Raw genomic sequence first — 21769 nt, 5'->3', positions numbered from 1 at the left:
AAAAACAGAAAATAGCAAGGGTTGACGAGGACATGGAGACATATTTGTTCCTTTTGCATTAGTGGTAAAAACGTAAAATGATCCAGCTACTATGGAAAACAGAACGACAGTTTCTTAAAAAATTACACACAGAATTACTATATGATCCATTAATCTAATGGACCTCATACAAGTTATTTACCTTCCCATAGGTCTGATTCTTCATTTCTAACATAGGGTAATACCTGCTTAATCAATTTCACTGGATTCTTATAAAGAGCATTTTAAGATATGCAGATGAAAACACTTTGAAACTTTTATATATACTTTATATATACAAGTATACAATTTATACTTTATATAATTTATTTTGTACCAACCTAACAGTACTACACACATATAATGTACATTTCTTAAATTAACTCTAACATGTAAAATTGGCAGTCTGTTATTCTTTATCATAGGCCTCTATAATAATATTTTCTAAAATGTGATCTTCAGAGCATTGACTCTTGAGGATCTTAATAGGCATTATGTGAAAAGTGCTCCTTTGGACAACACATTGGGAAAACACTGTTACATAAAGTTAGGTTAGGTTTTGTACCTTTACGCTCTCTGTTTAGAGAGTATTTAATAGGCAGATATACCTTGTGGACTTAAAAGACAGATTATACAAACTAAATGAATACACTTTTTCGGGGGAGATTTGTGTTTCCTGGAGTATACTTTAGCATATACAAGTCAACATGTATTTTATTGTTCTCAGTCTTTCAACATCATTTTCTAAACTTACAGTTTTGGTTTTTATAACTTTTTGATATTCATTAATAAAATATTGAGTTGAAACCAAATTTATTTTATTATTATTATAGATATAATTACTTAAATAAGAAAACAAGTAATTCATTACTTTAACTTTTACAACTAACTATACTTAAGATTATTTTCTTGTTCCATAAAGGCTTTTACCTAAACAAAATTAATTTGTTTTAAAATATCTTGTTATATCTTTATGCTTTTATGAAATACCAAGGCATGTCTTTATAGATATGGCATTTCTAAGAAGGTGAAATCTAAAACACTGTATTGACAATGTTACTAGTCATTGAATGATGAATTATTTTAAATCTCAAATTTATGTTAGTATATATGTCAATTTTGAGTTTATAATGAAATACACGTTTTTCTTAACCACTTTCCATAGTTTTTATATAGTTCATAGATTATTTATGATTTTCATTTTTTATCTAGAAATTTTGCAGTTAAAATAATTCCCTTCTACATAAAAAAGCTTTTCTTTTGAAATATCAAATCATTAAAGTGATTTAAATGTTTTATCCTGATGATTATATTTTTAGGTATTCTTTCAGCGGACATTATATATGCCATTTACTTTTGTATGCATACATGTAATATTTGATTCAGTATTAAACTTTCAAATAGGCGTGCCCTATACTGACATTCATAAGTTTTACCTGGTATATTTAATAAAGATATCTCTTCGAAATTATCTTCCAATATAAAATACCTCTACGTTCATTCCTTTCATTTTCTTATTCTCATATGCTTAAAATTATTTATGGGAATTCTTGGCAAGAGTTATTTTTATTTAAGGAATAGTGCTAGTTGAGTAATTATGCTAAATTGAAGGTCATGGAAAATTAGTGAGAATTTTTTTTTTGGCTTCCTGCTTGTGCATAGTATATCTTTAATTTGGCCAATGATGTTTTTATGTTATTTGTCTTAGTTTATTATTTTATTTCATTTTTTGGTTTTCTGTTCTCTTTTTTCTAGCTTGTGATGAATGGAAAATACTACCAAAACCAAATCTTCATAGAGACGTCAACAGATTTGGACACTCTGCAGTAGTCATTAATGGGTAAAAGAAGCACATTTCCAATTTTTAGAGGGTCACCGATATCAGTCATACTATCCTCATATTCTGGTATTCTTTTTGAAAATTATCATTGGTACTTAGTGGTATTGGATTTTATGCATCTCTGCTCTACCATAGAATACATTTTGATTTGTTAATCATATCTTTTTTCCTTTCTTGTTTAATATATTTAAGGGACATGGGAGTAGGTAAAAGAAAGGTGCTGAGATAAAACATCAGATACCCTTCTATGTCATCCTGCCTTCTTTTCTTTTTCCAGAGATCAGATAAGGAATGACTCTTCTTTTAAAAAGATGGAACTGAAATGATAGAGAGGCTAGCCCCATATTTCTATCAAGGAGAACAAGGAAAGTGAGAAGGATTAGATTCTCATTTTAGTTCTGTCATTTACGAAATGGGTGATTTTTGACAAGTCTCTTAACCTCTCTGGACCTTACAATCCTTATATCCACTGAGAAATTGGGCTCGATGGTCATTACATTGCCTTCCCCATTTAAGTTAATATAATTTTTGTATTTCTATCTCAAAATTTTGGTAATTTGGAATCCAGTGACAGGTAACAATCTGCTAGCTCATTTAGTAGCTTAACATTTGTAAATCAGAATGACCTTTTTATAAGCTCATTTTTATTACTGCCTTATCCTAAATATGTAAAAATTCTCCACTATTGCCACAAAATGACTTGACCACAATGAAACTGTGTAACTGATATCAATTGGCTGTCCAAACAGTAATAAATGAAAACTGTGAAACATAAAACCTCTCGGGTTCTCTGGTTGATTTTTATTTTACCTTTTTAAATTATAAAATACATTTTGGAAGCCTTTTTTAACTGATTCAATTTATTATGTTAATAATATTTTTGACATGAAAAATATGCTATTTTAAGGGCATCTCAACCTTTTTTGGCACTGGTTAGAATTTAGTATTGTCTAGGCATCTCTTTCCAGACTGAAATTTTAAAAATCTTTTTGATTATTTTACTCTTAGTTTTCTTATTTTAAAAGAATGAAACACCATAAGAAGAACTCTGTGTCTAGTTTCAGAATTCTATGTCTATATTGAAAATTTATAATTCTAAATAGCAGTTCTAAAGTGTGTCTTGTCTATGTACAGCTATTATCTTTTTAAAAAAATATTGTTTACTACCTTATTAAAAACAACACTTATTTTTCTGACAAATAGATGTTGTATATAATCCTTGTTTTTTTTTCCTTTCTTGTATTAACAATAAAACACGTTTTGAAGACTTGGTGTTTTCTTAATATATTAAGATTTATAGAATATTTCATATTTTGTCTGGAAAGTCTTCAAGAAATTATATAGTACTTCCTCTGGTGTTTTTATATCATATTGTATGCTAGAAATATGATCTTAAAGAAGTACTTAAAATAGTATAAAATGTATATTTAAATATATGCTTTTTTTATAAATAACATTAGATACAGACTTTTAACAGTGTTTCTTTAAGATTCTTGTTTTGTTTTTAATAGGTCCATGTATATATTTGGGGGATTTTCTAGTGTACTCCTTAATGATATCCTTGTATACAAGCCTCCAAATTGCAAGGCTTTCAGAGATGAAGAACTTTGTAAAAATGCTGGTCCAGGGATAAAATGTGTTTGGAATAAAAATCACTGTGAATCTTGGGAATCTGGGAATACTAATAATATTGTTAGAACAAAGTGCCCTCCTAAAACAGGTAAATTTCTTTTTCTTTTCCTCTCTCTGGCAGCAAAATTTCTCTTCTCCAGAAGTAGAAATATCTTCTGCTTATAAGAATTACTTTAGTAGCTACAGAAATGAAAAATTTATAATACCCTAATTAGGAATTCTAATGTTTGAATCTAGTGATTAATAATTTAATATCTTTATTAGCTATTTTTAGTTTTATTTTTGAAATCTGTATATATAGTATATATATATCAATATTTTATATATGACATGGTCATATATATGAATTTTCTAATATAATTTTAAAATACTTTCCAATACATCATTTCTAAGATATACTGTTAGATTTAAAGAAATAAAATGAAATAATTTATTTTCCATGTGGTATTTTTTTTTCCTGAATTATTGCTAAACCACACCATAAAGTAAAAAAATTTTCTAGCATTTCATGACTAATGTTCTGGTATTATATTTCTTACAGAATGGTGAATAAATAAATGAGACTTATGAAAAGTTACCAGTCAATTATTCATCAGTTAGCTAATTAACTATTTGGATAAATATTGTTTGGTGTTTTAAATGATGGGCGTTGTTAAACATTTTTGAGGCTGTAATTAATAAATGTATTTTTAAGTTTTACTAATGTGTATTAATTCAGATGTCTTTTGATATCTTTAAAAAGGATGATAAACTGTATTTGTTATGATGTTTTCTTTTGTGTGTATAGTAATACCCTTTGTTCAGTAAAATGTCTGTAAATCCTTTGACCTTCTCTAAAATATGTGAATTTATTTATTTTATTTTATTTTTTGAGACAGAGTCTCACTCTGTCAACCAAGCTGGATGGAGTGCAGTGGTGTGATCAAACTCCATCTCCTGGGTTTAAGCAATTCTGCTGCCTCAGCTTTCCGAGTAGCTGGAATTACAGGCATGTGCCACCACGCCTGGCTAATTTTTGTATTTCTAGTGGAGATGGGTCTCGTGATGCTGGCCAGGCTTGTCTTCAACTCCTGACCTCAAGTGATCCGCCTGCCTTGGCTTTTCAAAGTTCTGGGATTGCAGACATGAGCTACTGCGCCTGGCCCAAATGTGTGAATTTAAAGTGACTGTAGGATCCTTGTATATTGAATAATTAAAATGGGGGTAAAAGGTCTCGAAAATCCTGTAAACACAATTGAACTACGAATGTTGTCTTAATCTTTAGGAAACTTACTTTGAAACTGAAGGTCATTTCTTTGGTTAAAAAATGTCTTAGTGATTCTTAATGATTCTTAAATAGATATTGTAAATTAAGAAGAGTAAGATTTTCTTTTTTGTGCTGAGGTATTGTTTCCCATTTGTATTATAGCTGCTTCTGATGACAGATGTTACAGATATGCAGATTGTGCCAGCTGTACTGCCAATACAAATGGGTGCCAATGGTGTGATGACAAGAAATGCATTTCGGCAAATAGCAACTGTAGTATGGTCAGTATTTATGGGTAAATGGTGCTGTAGTTATAACACACTGCTGCTTTATGATCATTAGCTTACCATTTAATAGCACTGTAGAAAAAACGCACTTTACACATTAAGACATTTAGAAAGTATATAGGGAATCATTCACTTCTTAGTAAATTGTAAAGTTAGACTGGTTTGTTGTTCAAATTTGTCAGTCTAGATTCCATTTTGGATCCATCAACTTTACTCCTTTTCGTGGATGAGACTGGGAACATTTTTTAAAAACTGATATTAAAAAAGACTATAACTGTAAATATTATCTTCTGTCCTAATGAAAATAAGATTATATAGGTAGGTATTGAAATAATTCCCAGTGGATTCCTGTCAGACATGCATTAGTGGTCGTGTGGTCTAGTGCTTTGTTTTCACACTTTGTGTGTAAGTTTAGCCTCAGCTGTTGGTGGTAGTAGTTTCTCTTTTAACTGTCTATATATTAGTGGTTCTCAAGTTGAGGCAATTTTTGTCTCACAGGGGACATTTCACAGAGACATTTTGGTTGTCACAAATGTGGAGCTGCTATTGTCATCTAATAGGTAGAAGCAAGGGATGCTGCTAAACATTCTATAATTTTTATAAGATTTTTAAAAGGCCTTTTACATCTAAAATAGAGTTTTAGCACTATTGACATTTTAAGCCCTATATTTGTTTATTTGTTGTGGGAGAGCTGTTCTATATATTGCAGAATTAAAAAAAAAACTTATAAAATATTTATGGCAGATGAAAATGGATTAAGAGCAGCAAAAATTAAGATTTTAAGTGGTCGCATCTAAACATTCTATGTTTCATAGAAGATATCAACAAATTGAAAGGAAAAATTTAAAAAAGTAGTATTTAGTAGGATTAAAGATTGTTTTTTTTCTCTTTGAGAAAAAAAAAACAGCCTGGGTGCTCCATCACCCAGGCTGGAATGCAGTGGCATGATCTTGGCTCACTGCAACCTCCACCTCCTGGGTTCAAGTGATTCTTATGCCTCAGCCTCCTGAGTAGCTGGGATTATAGGCAAGCACCACCATGCCTGGCTAATTTATATTTTACTAGAGACAGGGTTTCACCATGTTGGCCAGGCTGGTCTTGAACTCCTGGCCTCAAGTGATGTGCCCACCTCAGCCTCCCAAAGTGCTGGGATTACAGGCATGAGGCACTGTACCCAGCCTAAAGATTCTTTTATGGGCGTATAGCTTGAGTAAAAATAAATAGTGTGGATACATATTTCCAACTGAATATAATGTATTATTTTTTATTTTTTGGAATTTTTATTAATGAAAGTATCTACTTGTTTTTCAAGATAGCAGGCAGAGCTAAAAGGCAAAGAAAAGGGAGTTGAAACTAAGTAAAAAATTTGATTGTATAATTCAAAAAATTTCTCCACTAATTAATAATTCAAAATATGTAAGTTTTATGATTTTAATCTAATATTCAAAACTTAAAATGGAGGGAAATTTGCAGTCACTGACTCATTAGATTGAACCCTTTTGTTTTCATACATATTCTGTTGTTGTGTACTTTCCAGTGATACAAGTTGTTTTAATAACAAGATATACTTCAATTTTATTTGAGTTTTAACATTAATATAACGTGGTTATGTTTTGCAAATTTAAATTACATTTTAAGATATCCACTAATATTCATCTAATGGGAGTTATTTTAGTAGAAGTGGGAGTTGAATAAAATAAGACATGGGAATCAGGGACTTGTATTACAGTTCTTCAGAGAAACAGAATCTGTCTATATATATACACATATACACAGTTTGTAGATATATAAATATATATTTGTTTATATATAATATATAAATATATAATATGTATGTACATAATGAGATTTATTATAAGAAATTGACTCATGTGGTTATAAAGGTTGAAAAGTCCCAGGATCTGCCATCTGCAAACTGAAGACCCAGGAAAGTTGATGATGTAAATTCCACTCCATGTATGGAGGCTTGAGAACCAGGAGTGCAGATGGTGTAAGTCTCAGTCCAAGAGCAAGAAAAGGCAGAGAGAGGAAATTCTTCCTCCCTCTACTTTTTCGTTCTTTTAGGCCCTCAGTGGATTGGATGATGCCCACCATAGGCAGAGCATTTTACTTTACCTGGCTTACCAATTTAGTCTTATCCAGAACTCCCCACAGACATATCCAGAAATAATGCTTAGCCTAATATGTGACCACCCCATGTCTTGGAAAAGTTGACACATAAAATTAACCATTGCAAGTCTACCCTTTGTCAACTTGGCACCTATACATAGCTACATAAACATACTTAATTTTCAAATGAAGATAATAACTAGGTCATATTCTACCTAACATGATACAAGTATCCTGTGTACAACTGGAAAACACATCAATCTCTTTCCCAGAAAAGGAGGTAAAGTCCTTGAGTGATATTTACTCCTCTCCTTGATATTCTATAACTTAAATACTATGATGTAAAATCAACAGTGCTTAAATTCTGATATGAGCATCTTATGTTACATGATGAGGGAGTAAGAGGGGAATGAAAACAAAGATATTACACACACACAAACACACACATAGATGTATTCTTAGCAAAATGAGGAGGAAATACAATTACTGTCCTTATTTCTGTAACCGATTGCGTGTTTGTAGCTAGTATTTATACGTATATTCTTTTTTAAAATTATACTTTAAGTTCTAGGGTACATGTGCACAATGTGCAGGTTTGTTACATATGTATACATGTGCTATGTTGGTGTGCTGCACCCATTAACTCGTCATTTATGTTAGGTATATCTCCTAATGCTATCCCTCCCCCCTTCCCCCACCCCACGACAGGCCCCGGCGATTCCTCAAGGATCTAGAACTAGAAATACCATTTGACCCAGCCATCCCATTACTGGGTATATACACAAAGGATTATAAATCATGCTGCTATAAAGACACATGCATACGTATGTTTATTGTGGCACTATTCACAATAGCAAAGACTTGGAACCAACCCAAATGTCCATCAGTGACAGACTGGATTATATGTATATTCTTACCTAACCATTCTGTATTTCCTTTACCTTCAGCAAGCACCTTACCTGCTTGTGGTTTTTTACCTGTTAGGGTGACTCAAACCTTTATTCTTGAAGGGTCATTCTTCATTAGTAGTCCTGCTTGAATTGGATTGCTGTAGTTTTCCACGGATCTCAATCACAGGGTAATATAATTTGGATATTTGTCCCTGTCCAACTTTGTGTTGAAATGTAATCCCCAGTCTTGGAGGTGGAGCTTGGTGGGAGGTGTTTGGATCACAGGAGTGGATCCCTCATGAATGGCTTGGGCCATCCGCTTGTTGATAAGTGAACTCTCGCTCTGGGTTCACTTGAGATCTGGTCATTTAAAAGTGTGTGGCATCTCCACCTCCACTCTCACTCTTGCCTCTGTTGATTTAGAGGTGTAAGGAACCTAAAGTGGCCAAGTGGCCGTCTTAATTTCCAATTCTATGGAATCAGTGTTGTGTTTTCTGGAAAAAAATATTCCTTCCTCTGGAATTAAGACATCTAGGTCAGCAAAGAGTAAGGTCACAAGAACAGGAAGAAAAGTTTTGCTAATGAATTACTAGGGACAATAGTAACTCCCATTTCCAACCCTTGATTCTTGGTCCCATAAATGCTGGCTGTGAGAAAAAGAGCACCATGTACTGGATGCCGACTCAGAGCTTATATGGCTTTCTGGAGAACCCTTCTCTCAGCCTTGCAAGGTATTACTACTTAGCTGGCACTGTAACTGAATCATCAAAAGCCCATTCCACTGTTTTATGAAACAAGTTGCTTGATGATTGTAGGGAACATGATAAGACCAGTGAGCCTAGGCCCACTGCTGTCCTTCATGTGCTGTGATGTGAGTTCCTTGGTCAGAAGCAATGCTGTGTGGAATACCAAGATAGTAGAAAAAGAATTCTGTAAGTTTACTGATGGGAGTTTTGGCAGAAGCATTGTGAGCAAGGAAGGCAAATCTGTAGCCAGAATAAATGTCTGTTTCGGTAAAAACAAATGCTTCCCTTTCCCTGATGGAAGCTCTGTTAACCTGCCTCCAGGTAGCTGGCTGATTACCTAGGGGGATGGCGCAATATCAGGAGCTCAGTGTTGGTTTCTGCTACTGGCATATTGGGTACCTTGTGGTCATGGCCCTGGTGGATGGAAGTCCATTTTGCTGAGCCCATGCATAATCTCCATCCCTGCCACCATGGCCACTTTGTCCATGATGTTGGGTGATGACACAGGTGGCTAGGGAAGAAGGTATCCATAGAACTGGTCATCTTATCCATGTGATTATTAAAATACTCTTTTGCTGATGTCACCTTTTGGTGAACATTTACACTGGATACAAGTATCTTCACTTTTTTGCCATTCAGCGAGATCTGTCCACATCCCTTTTCCACAAATTATTTTTTTTGTCACCAATTTTCCATTCATGTTCCTTCCAAGTTCCTGACCATACAGGCAAACCATTGGCCACAGCCCATGAATCTGTACACAGTTGCACATCTGGCCATTTCTTCTTCCAAACAGAATGAACAATGAGGTGCACTGCTTGATTTTGCTCACTGGGAAGATTTCCTTTCACTACTGTACTTCAGGGAGGTCCCAGGAAGGGGCAGCAGAGCTTCAGCAGTCCGTTTTTGGGTAGAGGCTGCATATTGTGCAGAACCATCTGTAAATGAAACCAGTCTTCTCTTCCTCTGTCAAGTGATCTAGGGAACTTTTCATGAAGTGATAGGTGCAGACTAGGAGAGAGAAGGCACTGTGGCAGACGTGGGGATTATGGGCATTTGGGCCTCTTTTTCATGTAACTTAGTTGCTTCTTCAGGGCCTGCTTGAGCCTGGTCATGTATATACCACTTTTATTTGATGATAGAGTGCCACTGTGCACACCCAACCTCATGGGTTGGTGGGTCAGATAACACCCAGTTCATGATGGGCCGAAATCACCATGGTGGCCCATGGTTAAACATTCAGTTTCTATTAATGCCCAGTAGCAGACTAAGAGCTGTTTCTGTTAAAGGAGAATAGTTATCTGCAGAGGATGGTGATGTTTTGCTACGAAATCCTGAGTCTGCACTGTTATTTTCCTATAGAGGCCTGCCAAAGGCTCCAAAGAGCATCCTGTCTGCCACTGATATTTGAGACACCATTGCATCTGCAGGATCATGTAGCCCAACTGGCAGAGCTTGCATAGTAGTCTGGACCTGCAGAACCCTCTCTTATTCTGAGATCTATTTGGAATTAGCAGCTTTTTGGATCACTTGGTAAATGGGTCAAAGTAACATACCCCAATGAGGAATGTGTTACCTCCAAAATCCAAAGAGGCCTATTAGACATTCTCCCTCTTTTTTCTGTTGGTTATAGGAGGGGCCAGAGGCAACAACTTAACATTCACCTTTGAAAGGGATATCTTGACATGCCCCCTATCTTGGCTAGACCCCTAGAAATTTCACTGAGTTAGAAGGTCCCTGAATTTCAGATGAATTTATTTCCCAACCTCTGACACACAAATATCTTGCCAATAAGTCTAGAGTAGTTGCTACATCTTACTCACTAGGTCCAATCTGTGTGATGTTTTCAATATTATGGACCAGTGTGATGTCTTGTGGAGTGAAAAGGCAGTTAAATGCCTGAGAACTAAATTATTACATAGGAGCATAGAGTTGGTATACTCCTGAGGTAGAGCAGTGAAGGTGTATTGCTACCATTGCCAGCTGAAAACAAACTGCTTCTAGTGATTTTTACTAACAAGTTTCAAGAAAGAAGCATTTGTCAGATGTTTAGCTACTTGCCAGTTGCCAGGAAATGTGTTAACTGCCCAAGCAATGAAACCACATCTGATAAGGCAATTACAATTGGTATTACCACCTGGTTAAGCTTATGATAATTCATTGTTACTCTCCAAGATCCATCTGTCTTCTACATAGACTAAATAGACTAATTTCATGGGAATATAGTGGGAATTACCACCCCTGCATCCTTTAAGTCCTTTATGGTGGCACTAATCTTTGCAGTCCTTCCAGGAATGGAGTATTGCTTTTGGCTTACCATTTTTCTACATAGAGGCTGTTCTAGTGGCTTCTTCTTGGCTTTTCCCTCCATAATTGTCTTCACTCCACAGGTCAAGGAACCAGTGTGAGTTTTCTTTCAGCTGCTGAGTATGTCTATTCCAATTATGCATTCTGGAACTGGGAAATAGCCACAGGATGGGTTTCGGACCCAGTGGGCCCACTGTGAGAGGGACCTGAACTCCACTGATCATCTGGCAGTCATAAGTCTCTGACGGGTGGCCCACAGTGATGTTTTGGGTCTCCTGGAATTAATGTCAGTTCAGAACCAGCATCTAGTACTGACACTGATTATTTCCCTTTCCTCAGTGCATAGTTACTCTGGTAAACACCGTAAATCCCTTTGAGAAAGGCAAGGAGAAAGATGAACAATATACCTTTTTGGTAGTATGTTGAGGTCCTTCCTTAAGGGGACCCAGCATCCCCTTCATTCAAGGCCTTTGGGTCTGTAAACTGGCTCAGTTTTGGAACTTAATTGAAGAACTCTGACTCTCTGTATTTGTGATTCAGGTTAGAGTTTTCTTTACTTAGAACTTTTCTGCTTATAGAAATCTATTAGGAATTTAGTAGGATTTCTATATATTTTACTTCTAGGAACAGCCTCATGCTCAACTCACCAATGCCATAGATGTGAGCAAGTCAGACTATTCCAATTGCTGCTTTAACTCTGCTGTTCATCATAGTAACCACACCCACCTTGCCTTTGGTAGTTGAGTGCTGCTACCTGGCCCCTGCCAACCTAGATCCAATTATTCCTATTGCATTTATATTTCCCAATTCAGTGGCTGCACTTCCCACTGCAAGGCAGGGCATATGGAGAAGAGCAGTCATGGAGCTCTTCAAGGATGCCAGTGCTCCCCTCCCAAGGTTATTCCTTTCAATATTGGTGAAAGGTGTGTCTTCTAGATCCTCTCACGGAGGGTGAGCAGATCTTAAAGGACAAATCCACTCTAACATTCCAATCTCCCTAAGCCATTAAATGTCTTCTATGTTAAACCAAGGCAGATCCAGCATTTCCAAATCATTCACTGTAGGCCACCTTTTGGTCTACGTTTTAGCTAACTAACAGGAAGAGCCCTTTCTGACTCTCCAACCTATAACATTAAATGTATAATGTCTGCTTAGCCTATATCAATAAATTTTGCCTGATCCAACTTTATGTTTTGTCTATCATTTTGCCATACTTTACCATTCTGGAGGCTGGGAAGTCCAAGATCTTGGTGCTAGTAGATGTGGTATCTGGTGATGGCCTACTTTCTGATTCACAGAAGATGTCTTTTCACTGCTTCCTCCCCTGGTAGAAGGGGAGCTCTTGTGTCTTCAGCACTTTATAATGGTGTTAATCCCACATATGAGGACTCCACCATTATGATTAAATTACCTCCCAAAAGTTGCACCTCCTAATAACATCACATTGGGATTGGGTTTCAAAATACGAATTTTGGGAGATGCAAACATTCAGTCCATGACAGACATTTACATATGAAAATACAACATATCTGAGTGAAAACAGATATTCTTAAAAATTGTATTATGTAAATTGCTATCAAGTATTTATAAAGTGGCATTTTGCTTTATATTTTATTTTTGATGATGATGTGTTAACAAGGAAAGAATTGGGTGAGGTAGCATAAGAGAGCAGATGGTACTCACTTGAAATTTAGAATTTGATGTCATGTGTCCTTTAGACAGTTTTATCAGAATGTCTTGTGATTAAGTGAAACCAAATGTTAATGGATACAGAGAGGTCTTTGGGATTTCAGTCTAGATTATGTGCATTGATATCCTATTTCATATAGGTCAAACAATGTGCTTTATTCTCACATATTTTCATTTAAAATGTACATCTCAGTATATTAGAGTGAAGATCAGTAGAATAGTGGTTACTATTCATAATGTGTGTCTGGTTCATTAGGCCAGAAATGCCAGCTATGTTTCAGAATAACAGCTTTCTTTTACCATTGATTAACTTGGCTCTATGTATGCTTGAAACATAATTTCATTTTTTGTACTTGTTTAGTATCAATAAATGACTATAATTTTCCTTTTTTTGTTATACTTTATGTTCTAGGGTACATGTGCACAACATGCAGATTTGTTACATATGTATGCAAGTGTCATGTTGGTGTGCTGCATCCATTAACTCATCATTTACATTAGGTATATCTCCTAATGCTATCCCTCCCACCCCCACCCCAAAACAGGCCCCGGTGTGTGATGTTCCCCTTCCTGTGTCCATGTGTTCTTATTGTTCAGTTCCCACCTATGAGTGAGAACATGCGGTATTTGGTTTTCTATCCTTATGATAGTGTCCTGAGAATGATGGTTTCCAGCTGCATCCATGTCCCTACAAAGGACAAGAACTCATCCTTTTTATGGCTGCATAGTATTCCATGGTGTATATGTGCCACATTTTCTTAATCCAGTCTATCATTGATGGACTTTTGGGTTGGTTCCAAGTCTTTGCTATTGTGAATAGTGCTGCAGTAAACATACAAGTGCATGTGTCTTTATAGTAGAATGGTTTATAATCCTTTGGGTATGTACCCAGTAATGGGATGGCTGGGTCAAATGGTATTTTTAGTTCTAGATCCTTGAGAAATCGCCACACTGTCTCCCACAATGGTTGAACTAGTTTACAGTCCCACCAACAGTGTAAAAGTGTTCCTATTTCTCCACATTCTCTCCAGTACCTGTTATTTCCTGACTTTTTAATGATTGCCATTCTAACTGGTGTGAGATGGTATCTCATTGTGGGTTTGATTTGCATTTCTGTGATGACTAGTGATGATGAGCATTTTTCCATGTGTCTGTTGGCTGCATGAATATCTTCTTTTGAGAAGTGTCTGTTCATATCCTTTGCCCACTTTTTGATGGGGTTGTTTTTTTCTTGTAAATTTGTTTAAGTTCTTTGTAGGTTCTGCATATTAGCCCTTTGTCAGATGAGTAGATTGCAAAAATTTTCTCCCGTTCTGTAGGTTGCCTGTTCACTCTGATGGTAGTTTCTTTTGCTGTGTAGAAGCTCTTTAGTTTAATTAGATCCCATTTGTCAATTTTGACTTTTGTTGCCATTGCTTTTGGTGTTTTAGACATGAAGTCCTTGCCTATGCCTATGTCCTGAATGGTATTGCCTAGGTTTTCTAGGGTTTTTATGGTATTAGGTCTAACATTTAAGTCTCTAATCCATCGTGAATTAAGTTTTGTATAAGGTGTAAGGAAGGGATCCAGTTTCAGCTTTCTACATATGGCTAGCCAGTTTTCCCAGCACCATTTATTAAATAGGGAATCCTTTCCCCATTTCTTTTTTTTGTCAGGTTTGTCAAAGATCAGATGGTTGTAAATGTGTGGTATTATTTCTGAGGACTCTGTTCTGTTCCATTGGTCTACATCTCTGTTTTGGTACCAGTACCATGCTGTTTTGGTTACTGTAGCCCTGTAGTATAGTTTGAAGTCAGGTAGCATAATGCCTCCAGCTTTGTTCTTTTGGCTTAGGATTGTCTTGGCAATGCGGGCTCTTTTTTGGTTCCGTATGAACTTTAAAGTAGTTTTTTCCAATTATGTGAAGAAAGCCATTGGTAGCTTAATGGGGATGGCATTGAATCTATAAATTACTTTGGGCAGTATGGTCATTTTCAGGATATTGATTCTTCCTGTCCATGAGCATGGAATGTTCTTCCATTTGTTTGTATCCTCTTTTATTTCACTCAGCAGTGGTTTGTAGTTCTCCTTGAAGTGGTCCTTCACATCCCTTGTAAGTTGGATTCCTAGGTATTTTATTCTTTTTGAAACAAGTATGAATGGGAGTTCACTCATGATTTGGCTCTCTGTTTGTCTGTTATTGGTGTATAGGAATGCTTGTGATTTTTGCACATTGATTTTGTATCCTGAGACTTTGCTGAAGTTGCTTATGAGCCTAAGGAGGTTTTGGACTGTGACGATGGGGTTTTCTAAATATGTAATCATGTCATCTGCAAACAGGGACAATTTGACTTCCTCTTTTCCTAAATCAATACCCTTTATTTCTTTCTCTTGCCTGATTGCCCTGGCCAGAACTTCCAACACTATGTTGAATAGGAGTGGTGAGAGAGTGCATCCCTGTCTTGTGTCCGTTTTCAATGGGAATGCTTCCAGTTTTTGCCCATTCAGTTTGATATTGACTGTGGGTTGTCATAAATAGCTCTTATTGAGATATGTTCCATCAATACCGAATTTATTGTGAGTTTTTATTATGAAGGGCTGTTGAATTTTGTCAAAGGCCTTTTCTGCATCTATTGGGATAATCGTGTGGTTTTTGTCTTTGGTTCTGTTTATATGCTGGATTACGTTCATTGATTTGCGTATACTGAACCAGCCTTGCATCCCAGGGATGAATCCCACTTGATCATGGTGGATAAGCTTTTTGATGTGCTGCTGGATTCGGTTTGCCAGCATTTTATTGACGATTTTTGCACTGATGTTCGTCGGAATATTGGTCTATAATTCTCTTGTTTGTGTGTGTGTCTCTGCCAGGCTTTGGTATCAGGATGATGTTGGCTTCATAAAATGAGTTAGGGAGGATTCCCTCTTTTTCTATTGATTGGAATAGTTTCAGAAGGAATGGTACCAGCTCCTCTTTGTACCTCTGGTGGAATTCGGCTGTGAATCCATCTGGTCCTGGACATTTATTTTGGTTGGTAGGCTATTAATTATTGCCTCAATTTCAGAGCCAGTTATTGGTCTATTCAGGGATTCAGCTTCTTCCTGGTTTAGTCTTGGGAGGTTGTATGTGTCCAGGAATTTATCCATGTCTTCTTGGTTTTCTAGTTTATTTGCGTAGAGGTGTTTATAAGTATTTTCTGATGGTAGTTTGTATTTCTGTGGGGTCGGTGGTGATATCCCCTTTATCATTTTTTTATTGCGTCTATTTGATTCTTCTCTCTTTTCTTCTTTATTAGTCTTGCTAGTAGTCTATCAGTTTTGTTGCTCTTTTCAAAAAACCAGCTCCTGGATTCATTGATTTTTTGAAGGGTTTTTTTTATGTCTCTCTCTCCTTCAGTTCTGCTCTGATCTTAGTTTTTTCTTAATGAAGAGCAGTAGAGTTATTTGGATGGAGACTCTGTTACCATTGTTATTCTAAAGATTCACATAAAACTATTATTCTTTTTCTTATTCTAACATGTTAGCCATTCTCGTGTCATTTTTATAGGTTATTTATCTGATAATTCATGTAAATTTAATTATTTTAATTAGCTATTGAATGTTTAGAACTATACTGTAATGATTATATAGGATAATGCTAATATTTATATACTATATGAAAGCAAAAAATTATGAATCAGAAAAAATAACAAGAAAGTTTGTTTCTAATGAAATTGGAGTGGTTGAAAAAGTCATAAAGTGATTTGAAATTTATAAAAATGTATCTTCTGTAATGTTTTAGGATGAATAAAGATAAAAATTATATCTGGGTATTTTTTATCTGTTAGTTTACAGTAAATGTAATATGCTCTAATAGAAATTAACACCTTTGGAATGGAGGTGATGGCAATGTATTTTATGAAGGAAGTGACTTATAAATAAATACTTGGTGAATGACATTTAAAGTCTCTAAGTGGTTAAAAATTGCTTCAGTAAGTTTTATCTATGGGATAGGTATAACTTAATTTTAACTCTGAACTTTACTGAGTGAAAACAAATATTTAGCTCCCTTACATGAGAAGGCCTCAGGTGTTTATAACTATAGTCAAAACAAAACAAAAAGATTGAGGTGGGGGCTCAGTGTTTAGCATTAAATACTTTGTATTTTTTTTTCTTATAAAAATTTTAATATCTAATTTTCATGAGGTAGGTTTTATTATAGGTATTGATAATATGTCAATTATCTGAACCTGGGTATATGTGAGGAACCACCATTAAAGTTTGTATATTGTCTTATTTTTTTTCTTACTTCGAAATTAACTTTTAATTTCTCAATGCCAGGATTAGTTGAAATATGATTATATTATGGAGATTTGGAAATAAAATAAAACTTTTGCAGATTCTTTGAAGACTCAATGAAGGAAATGTGACAGATATATACAGAAGAAATCTCAATTAACCAAAACCATTTAGTGTCTGTGGAAGTAAAATTAGTTTGAGTTATTGTGACAGTCATTTATCTTTTTATATTGTATTGGATTTTGATAAAGCATCTCTTTACCTTTTACTACTTTTAATTTCTGCCTCATTCCCAAGGGTCTGCATGATACTTTTATTAAGACGAGAACCATTTCATTTCATCATTAATGGAAATGACTTTGTGCATGATTTTATTTTTTGAATTGGAAGACTGTTTTCGAATTCACTGGAAAAAGTTTTCATTAGATGGTGCCTGTTTCAAATTATGTAATTTACACACTTTATTTTTTAATAAACATTCATTCCAATTCCAAGAACAGTAATTTAACTTGTTAAAAGAAAAACTTAAGACAAAATAAATTTAGCAGAGCTTATTTGATCAAAGACTGATTCATGAATTAAGCAGCACTTTGAAAGAAGAGCTTCAGACACCTCCAGCTATCAATGTGGGCAGGAAGTATTTTTAGACAGAAAAAGGAAGTGACATTTAGGAACATCTTGATTGGCTACAGCTCACCATTTGCCCTATTTGGGCATGGTGAGATGAGGCATTTGCCTTTTATGGAAATAGTCTAATCAGTTGGCAGCATGTGTTTGGCTGAAGCTCAGCTGCTGTGATTAGCTGAGACTAAGCTATCTGTTATAAGAATACACTCATAAATTAGGTTGCAGTTTGTTTACATACTAAATCAGGCCAAATTTAATTCAATCTCCTCTTTTGGTCAACTGTCATTTTTGAGAAATTGACCACAAACCTTAGGCACTAATACTACTTTCTGTCACCATCATAATGGACTTGTTTGGTCTGAATATGGAATTCACAATTACCAATGTCAAGTCAGTTGGATGATTTTTTATATTATCTTTGTGTTTTTATTATTTTAACTATAGTGAGACCATCTGATGTATAATAGATGGCTGCATATGAACATTTAAGACTTGAGAGGGCCCAGGTGCGGTAGCTCACGCCTGTAATCCCAGCACTTTTGGGAGGCCGAGGTGGGCGGGTCACAAGGTCAGGAGATTGAGACTGTCTTGGCTAACACGGTGAAACCCCATCTCTACTAAAAATACAAAAAATTAGCTGGGCGTGGTGGTGGGCGCCTGTAGTCCCAGCTGCTTGGGAGGCTGAGGCAGGAGAATGGTGTGAACCTGGGAGGTGGAGCTTGTAGTGAGCTGAGATCACGTCACTTCACTTGAGCCTGGGCAACAGTGCGAGTCTCTGTCTCAAAAAAAAAAAAAAAAAGGCATCGAGAGGATATGGCATACTAAGGAGACTATTTATAATGACTATCAGGAGGGTAATATTAAGAGACTGAAGTATACTTCTTAGTAGGTGCTCCCATGAATCAAACTGGTCAAAATCAAATATATCAACAACAAGCCAGAAGAGGAATCTACTTGTTTTAATCAATCATCTTGTTTGTTGATTTCTTAAAACTGACTTTCTATCATGTCAGACATAATTTTCCAAGGGCAATAGGAGGTGTTATCTGTTGCACACACTCTTCCCTCATCAGTCAACGGATAGGCCAAAGCAATCATGTTACCTAAAACAACTGTAGCAGGAGAATTTAAAGATGTTTGACGGGCAACTGTAGCCCATTTCTGCTATAGTAGCTAATGTTTGAGAACAGATTTCTAATCAGAGTCTCGTTACATTTATGCCAAGCCAGGGAAGGAGCATTCTACCAAAAGATGCCCATTTATGGATACTTAGACTTGCTGGCAAACTCCTCTTTATTCTTTAGTGTAAATTAAGAGGTGTGGACCAATGTTCAATTTCCAGTTGGCTATTGGAAATAATCATGACAATTCTAACAGTATTACTGTTAAAATCCCTAATCGACATTTCCACTTACTGAGACATGGAGTTGCTCATATATATGGTTGGTTGTTAAATCCTATACAGATAAAAATATACTCTGGAGAGGTACGACAGATGGTTCCTTGCTGTGTGTGTTAGGGGCTACAGTAGAGAAGCACTAGTAATATTTCTCCAAGGCTCCATTATGAAATCATTGCATGGTTGAAGGATCTTGACAATTAAAGGGATTAGGGTGATAAATTTCTTGACAAACTGTTGAATTATCTTTCTTTTGGTTATCCTATTCAATTTCTGGCATAATGTAACTGCAAATCCCTCATTATAGGTTTTGACTAAGATTTAAACAAAGAACCTAATGTATGAATCTAAAAGCCTAACCCTATACAAAGGACCAGATATTGCTCTTAGAACATCAGAGAAATTTGTTAGAAGGTGAAGCAGAGAATCTCTAAGATCATTTAAGGATTTAGGTTCAACATAACATATCCAACATTCAGTTACTTGCCCTGCAAAAGCTATTGATTATGAAATCATAATAAGCATGTTATCTTCCTGGGTATACATAAAAAATAAAAACAGAGAAAAGAGGAAAAGAACCATAGTTTCATGGTGACTAAGGAAAGAAGTCTTGATCTGTCATCTTGGGAAAGCTGTTCATGTCTGGGATGTCATTTGTTTCTGAGGAGAAATGTCCCTGGTCAATTTTGCCTTGAAGTTTCCAGTGGGTGTACTGGCCCGAGGCTGGACGGGTCCTCTTAAATTGAGAAATGTGGATCCAAGGCTCAGGCTCAAGGCCCTGAAGTTTTGCTGCAGAGAAGAACTTAGTGTAGTCCCTTGCAGCTGAGTTCAAGGGCAGTCTTCCTCTGGTGTCTCTTGAAAAGAGCCAGTCTCCAGGGTGTAGACCATGAAAGGTCTGGTTGTCATCAGTTCCTGGGGGCTTCTTCTATCTGGTGAAAATATACTTTGGCAAAATACATTAAAGCCTTGCAATATCAAGTCATGTCAGAGTTTGTAAAAGCAGGAGATACATAAGTTCTATTATTAGGAGCATAGGCCTTCCAGTAACCATTTTATAAGGGATCAATCTATGTTTTCCAGTGGGAGTGAATATGATTGCCATTTTAATTTGTAATAACTTTGAACAAGGCAGTGTAGTTAGCTTTGCCTATTGCCATTGTGTTTATAATACCTTATTTGACTATTTTGCAGTTTGTCCATTGAAACATATGCCTCTATTGCTATGATTGGCCGAGACTCAACTATCTGTTACAAGAATATGCTTGTAAGTTAGAGTGCAGTTTGTTTACATCCTAAATTAGGTTGTAGTTCACCACTTATAGAGGCAACTTTAGGCCAAATTTAATCTAATTTAATAAACTAATGAAATAAATAAGAGAGAACCTGATTCAGTTGAATTGTATTTGGAGTTAGAAATGTTTAAAGTTCACTAGAGGATTTAAATATACACTGAAGTTTAAGAATCATTGCTGTACGAAGGTGAAAAATAACATGCTTTTTAAATTTTCTAGTCTGTCAAGAACTACACCAAATGTCATGTGAGAAATGAGCAGATTTGTAACAAACTTACCAGCTGTAAAAGCTGTTCACTAAACTTGAATTGCCAGTGGGATCAGAGACAGCAAGAATGCCAGGCTTTACCAGGTAAAGATTTCAAAATTTAGTGAATGAGTTTCTGGTATACAGATAAATACTGACATAGAAAAGTACATTTCGTAAGGACACTACATTTTCTAAAATTAAAGTCATAACAAATATCAACCTATAACATTGTAGTACTAATAGCACTGTTTCTCCAAGAAAAGTTTTTTGATTGCATATTTGCTTCCAATTATTTTAAGGTGTTCATATGTTTACTATACTGTTGAATTGATTAGATACCTTTTCATTGAAAAAAATCTTAAAAATGTAGATAATAATAAGCACTCAGACTTGATATTCAGATTTAACAAATATTAACATTTTGTCATATTTTAAGTGCCCTTTATTTTCCAAACTCAGTGCATATTTTCATTATATATTATACCATTTATAAAAAATATTTTAAGGAAATAATAATATAGCACATATTTATTATATATTATATATTTGCCTTCTCTGTATCCCAGGGTTTTAAAAATATTATATATAATATGTTAAAAATAAATACATAAATATATTACTTATATGATATGTAACATAGTATATTTATTAAAATTATATATCTAGTAATTTTAATGATATAAATATATAATTTATATGTTTAATAAATTTAAACCATAAATTTATATGTTCATTATATTTTATAACATATAATACAATATAAATTGTTTTTATATAACATATCCTATATATAATATACTTTTATAATAAATAAATTTCTTATAATAAATATTATCTGCTTTTATGAGAATCCAAATTTTACAAACTACAGCAAAGCTCATTTTTAAAAGTAATTTCATGTTTTCACAGTTAACATTGCTAGTGGATGCTAAGTACTCTTCCTTTGAAATATAAAAGATAAAATGAGAAAATTGAAAGGTAATACAGGCATTTAACCAGTTCTGCTTCTTATACAGATAAACTGAGATCCATGCTGGTTAAGTGATATGCTCAAAATTATGTGGCTGGTAAATGACAGAGTTGTAGCTATTAACTAGGTGTTTTATTTGTGTTTAGTATTTTGCCTCTCTTAATCCCAGGGTTTTTTTTTTTAAAGAAAAGTTTCTGAGCCTATGTAATT

General features: G+C 35.0%; 1 protein-coding gene across 6 annotated transcripts in view; it reads left to right on the top strand.

Moving 5' to 3' along the window:
• Positions 1-21769, top strand: part of LOC105467216 (attractin like 1) — an 882222-nt gene that overhangs the window by 184046 nt on the left and 676407 nt on the right. For all 6 annotated transcript variants that reach the window (XM_071069067.1, XM_011716729.3, XM_011716724.2 and 3 more), the window contains exons 11-14: positions 1774-1858; positions 3370-3578; positions 4899-5017; positions 20559-20691. In XM_071069067.1, the coding sequence (XP_070925168.1) occupies positions 1774-1858; positions 3370-3578; positions 4899-5017; positions 20559-20691 (546 nt within the window). The remainder of the gene's footprint in view (positions 1-1773; positions 1859-3369; positions 3579-4898; positions 5018-20558; positions 20692-21769) is intronic.

The sequence above is a fragment of the Macaca nemestrina genome, chromosome 9 (assembly GCF_043159975.1).
Source record: "Macaca nemestrina isolate mMacNem1 chromosome 9, mMacNem.hap1, whole genome shotgun sequence".
In the NCBI taxonomy this organism is placed as follows: Eukaryota; Metazoa; Chordata; class Mammalia; order Primates; family Cercopithecidae; genus Macaca; species Macaca nemestrina.
Note: the sequence above shows the minus strand (reverse complement) of the source record. Positions and strands in the feature narration are given on the sequence as shown.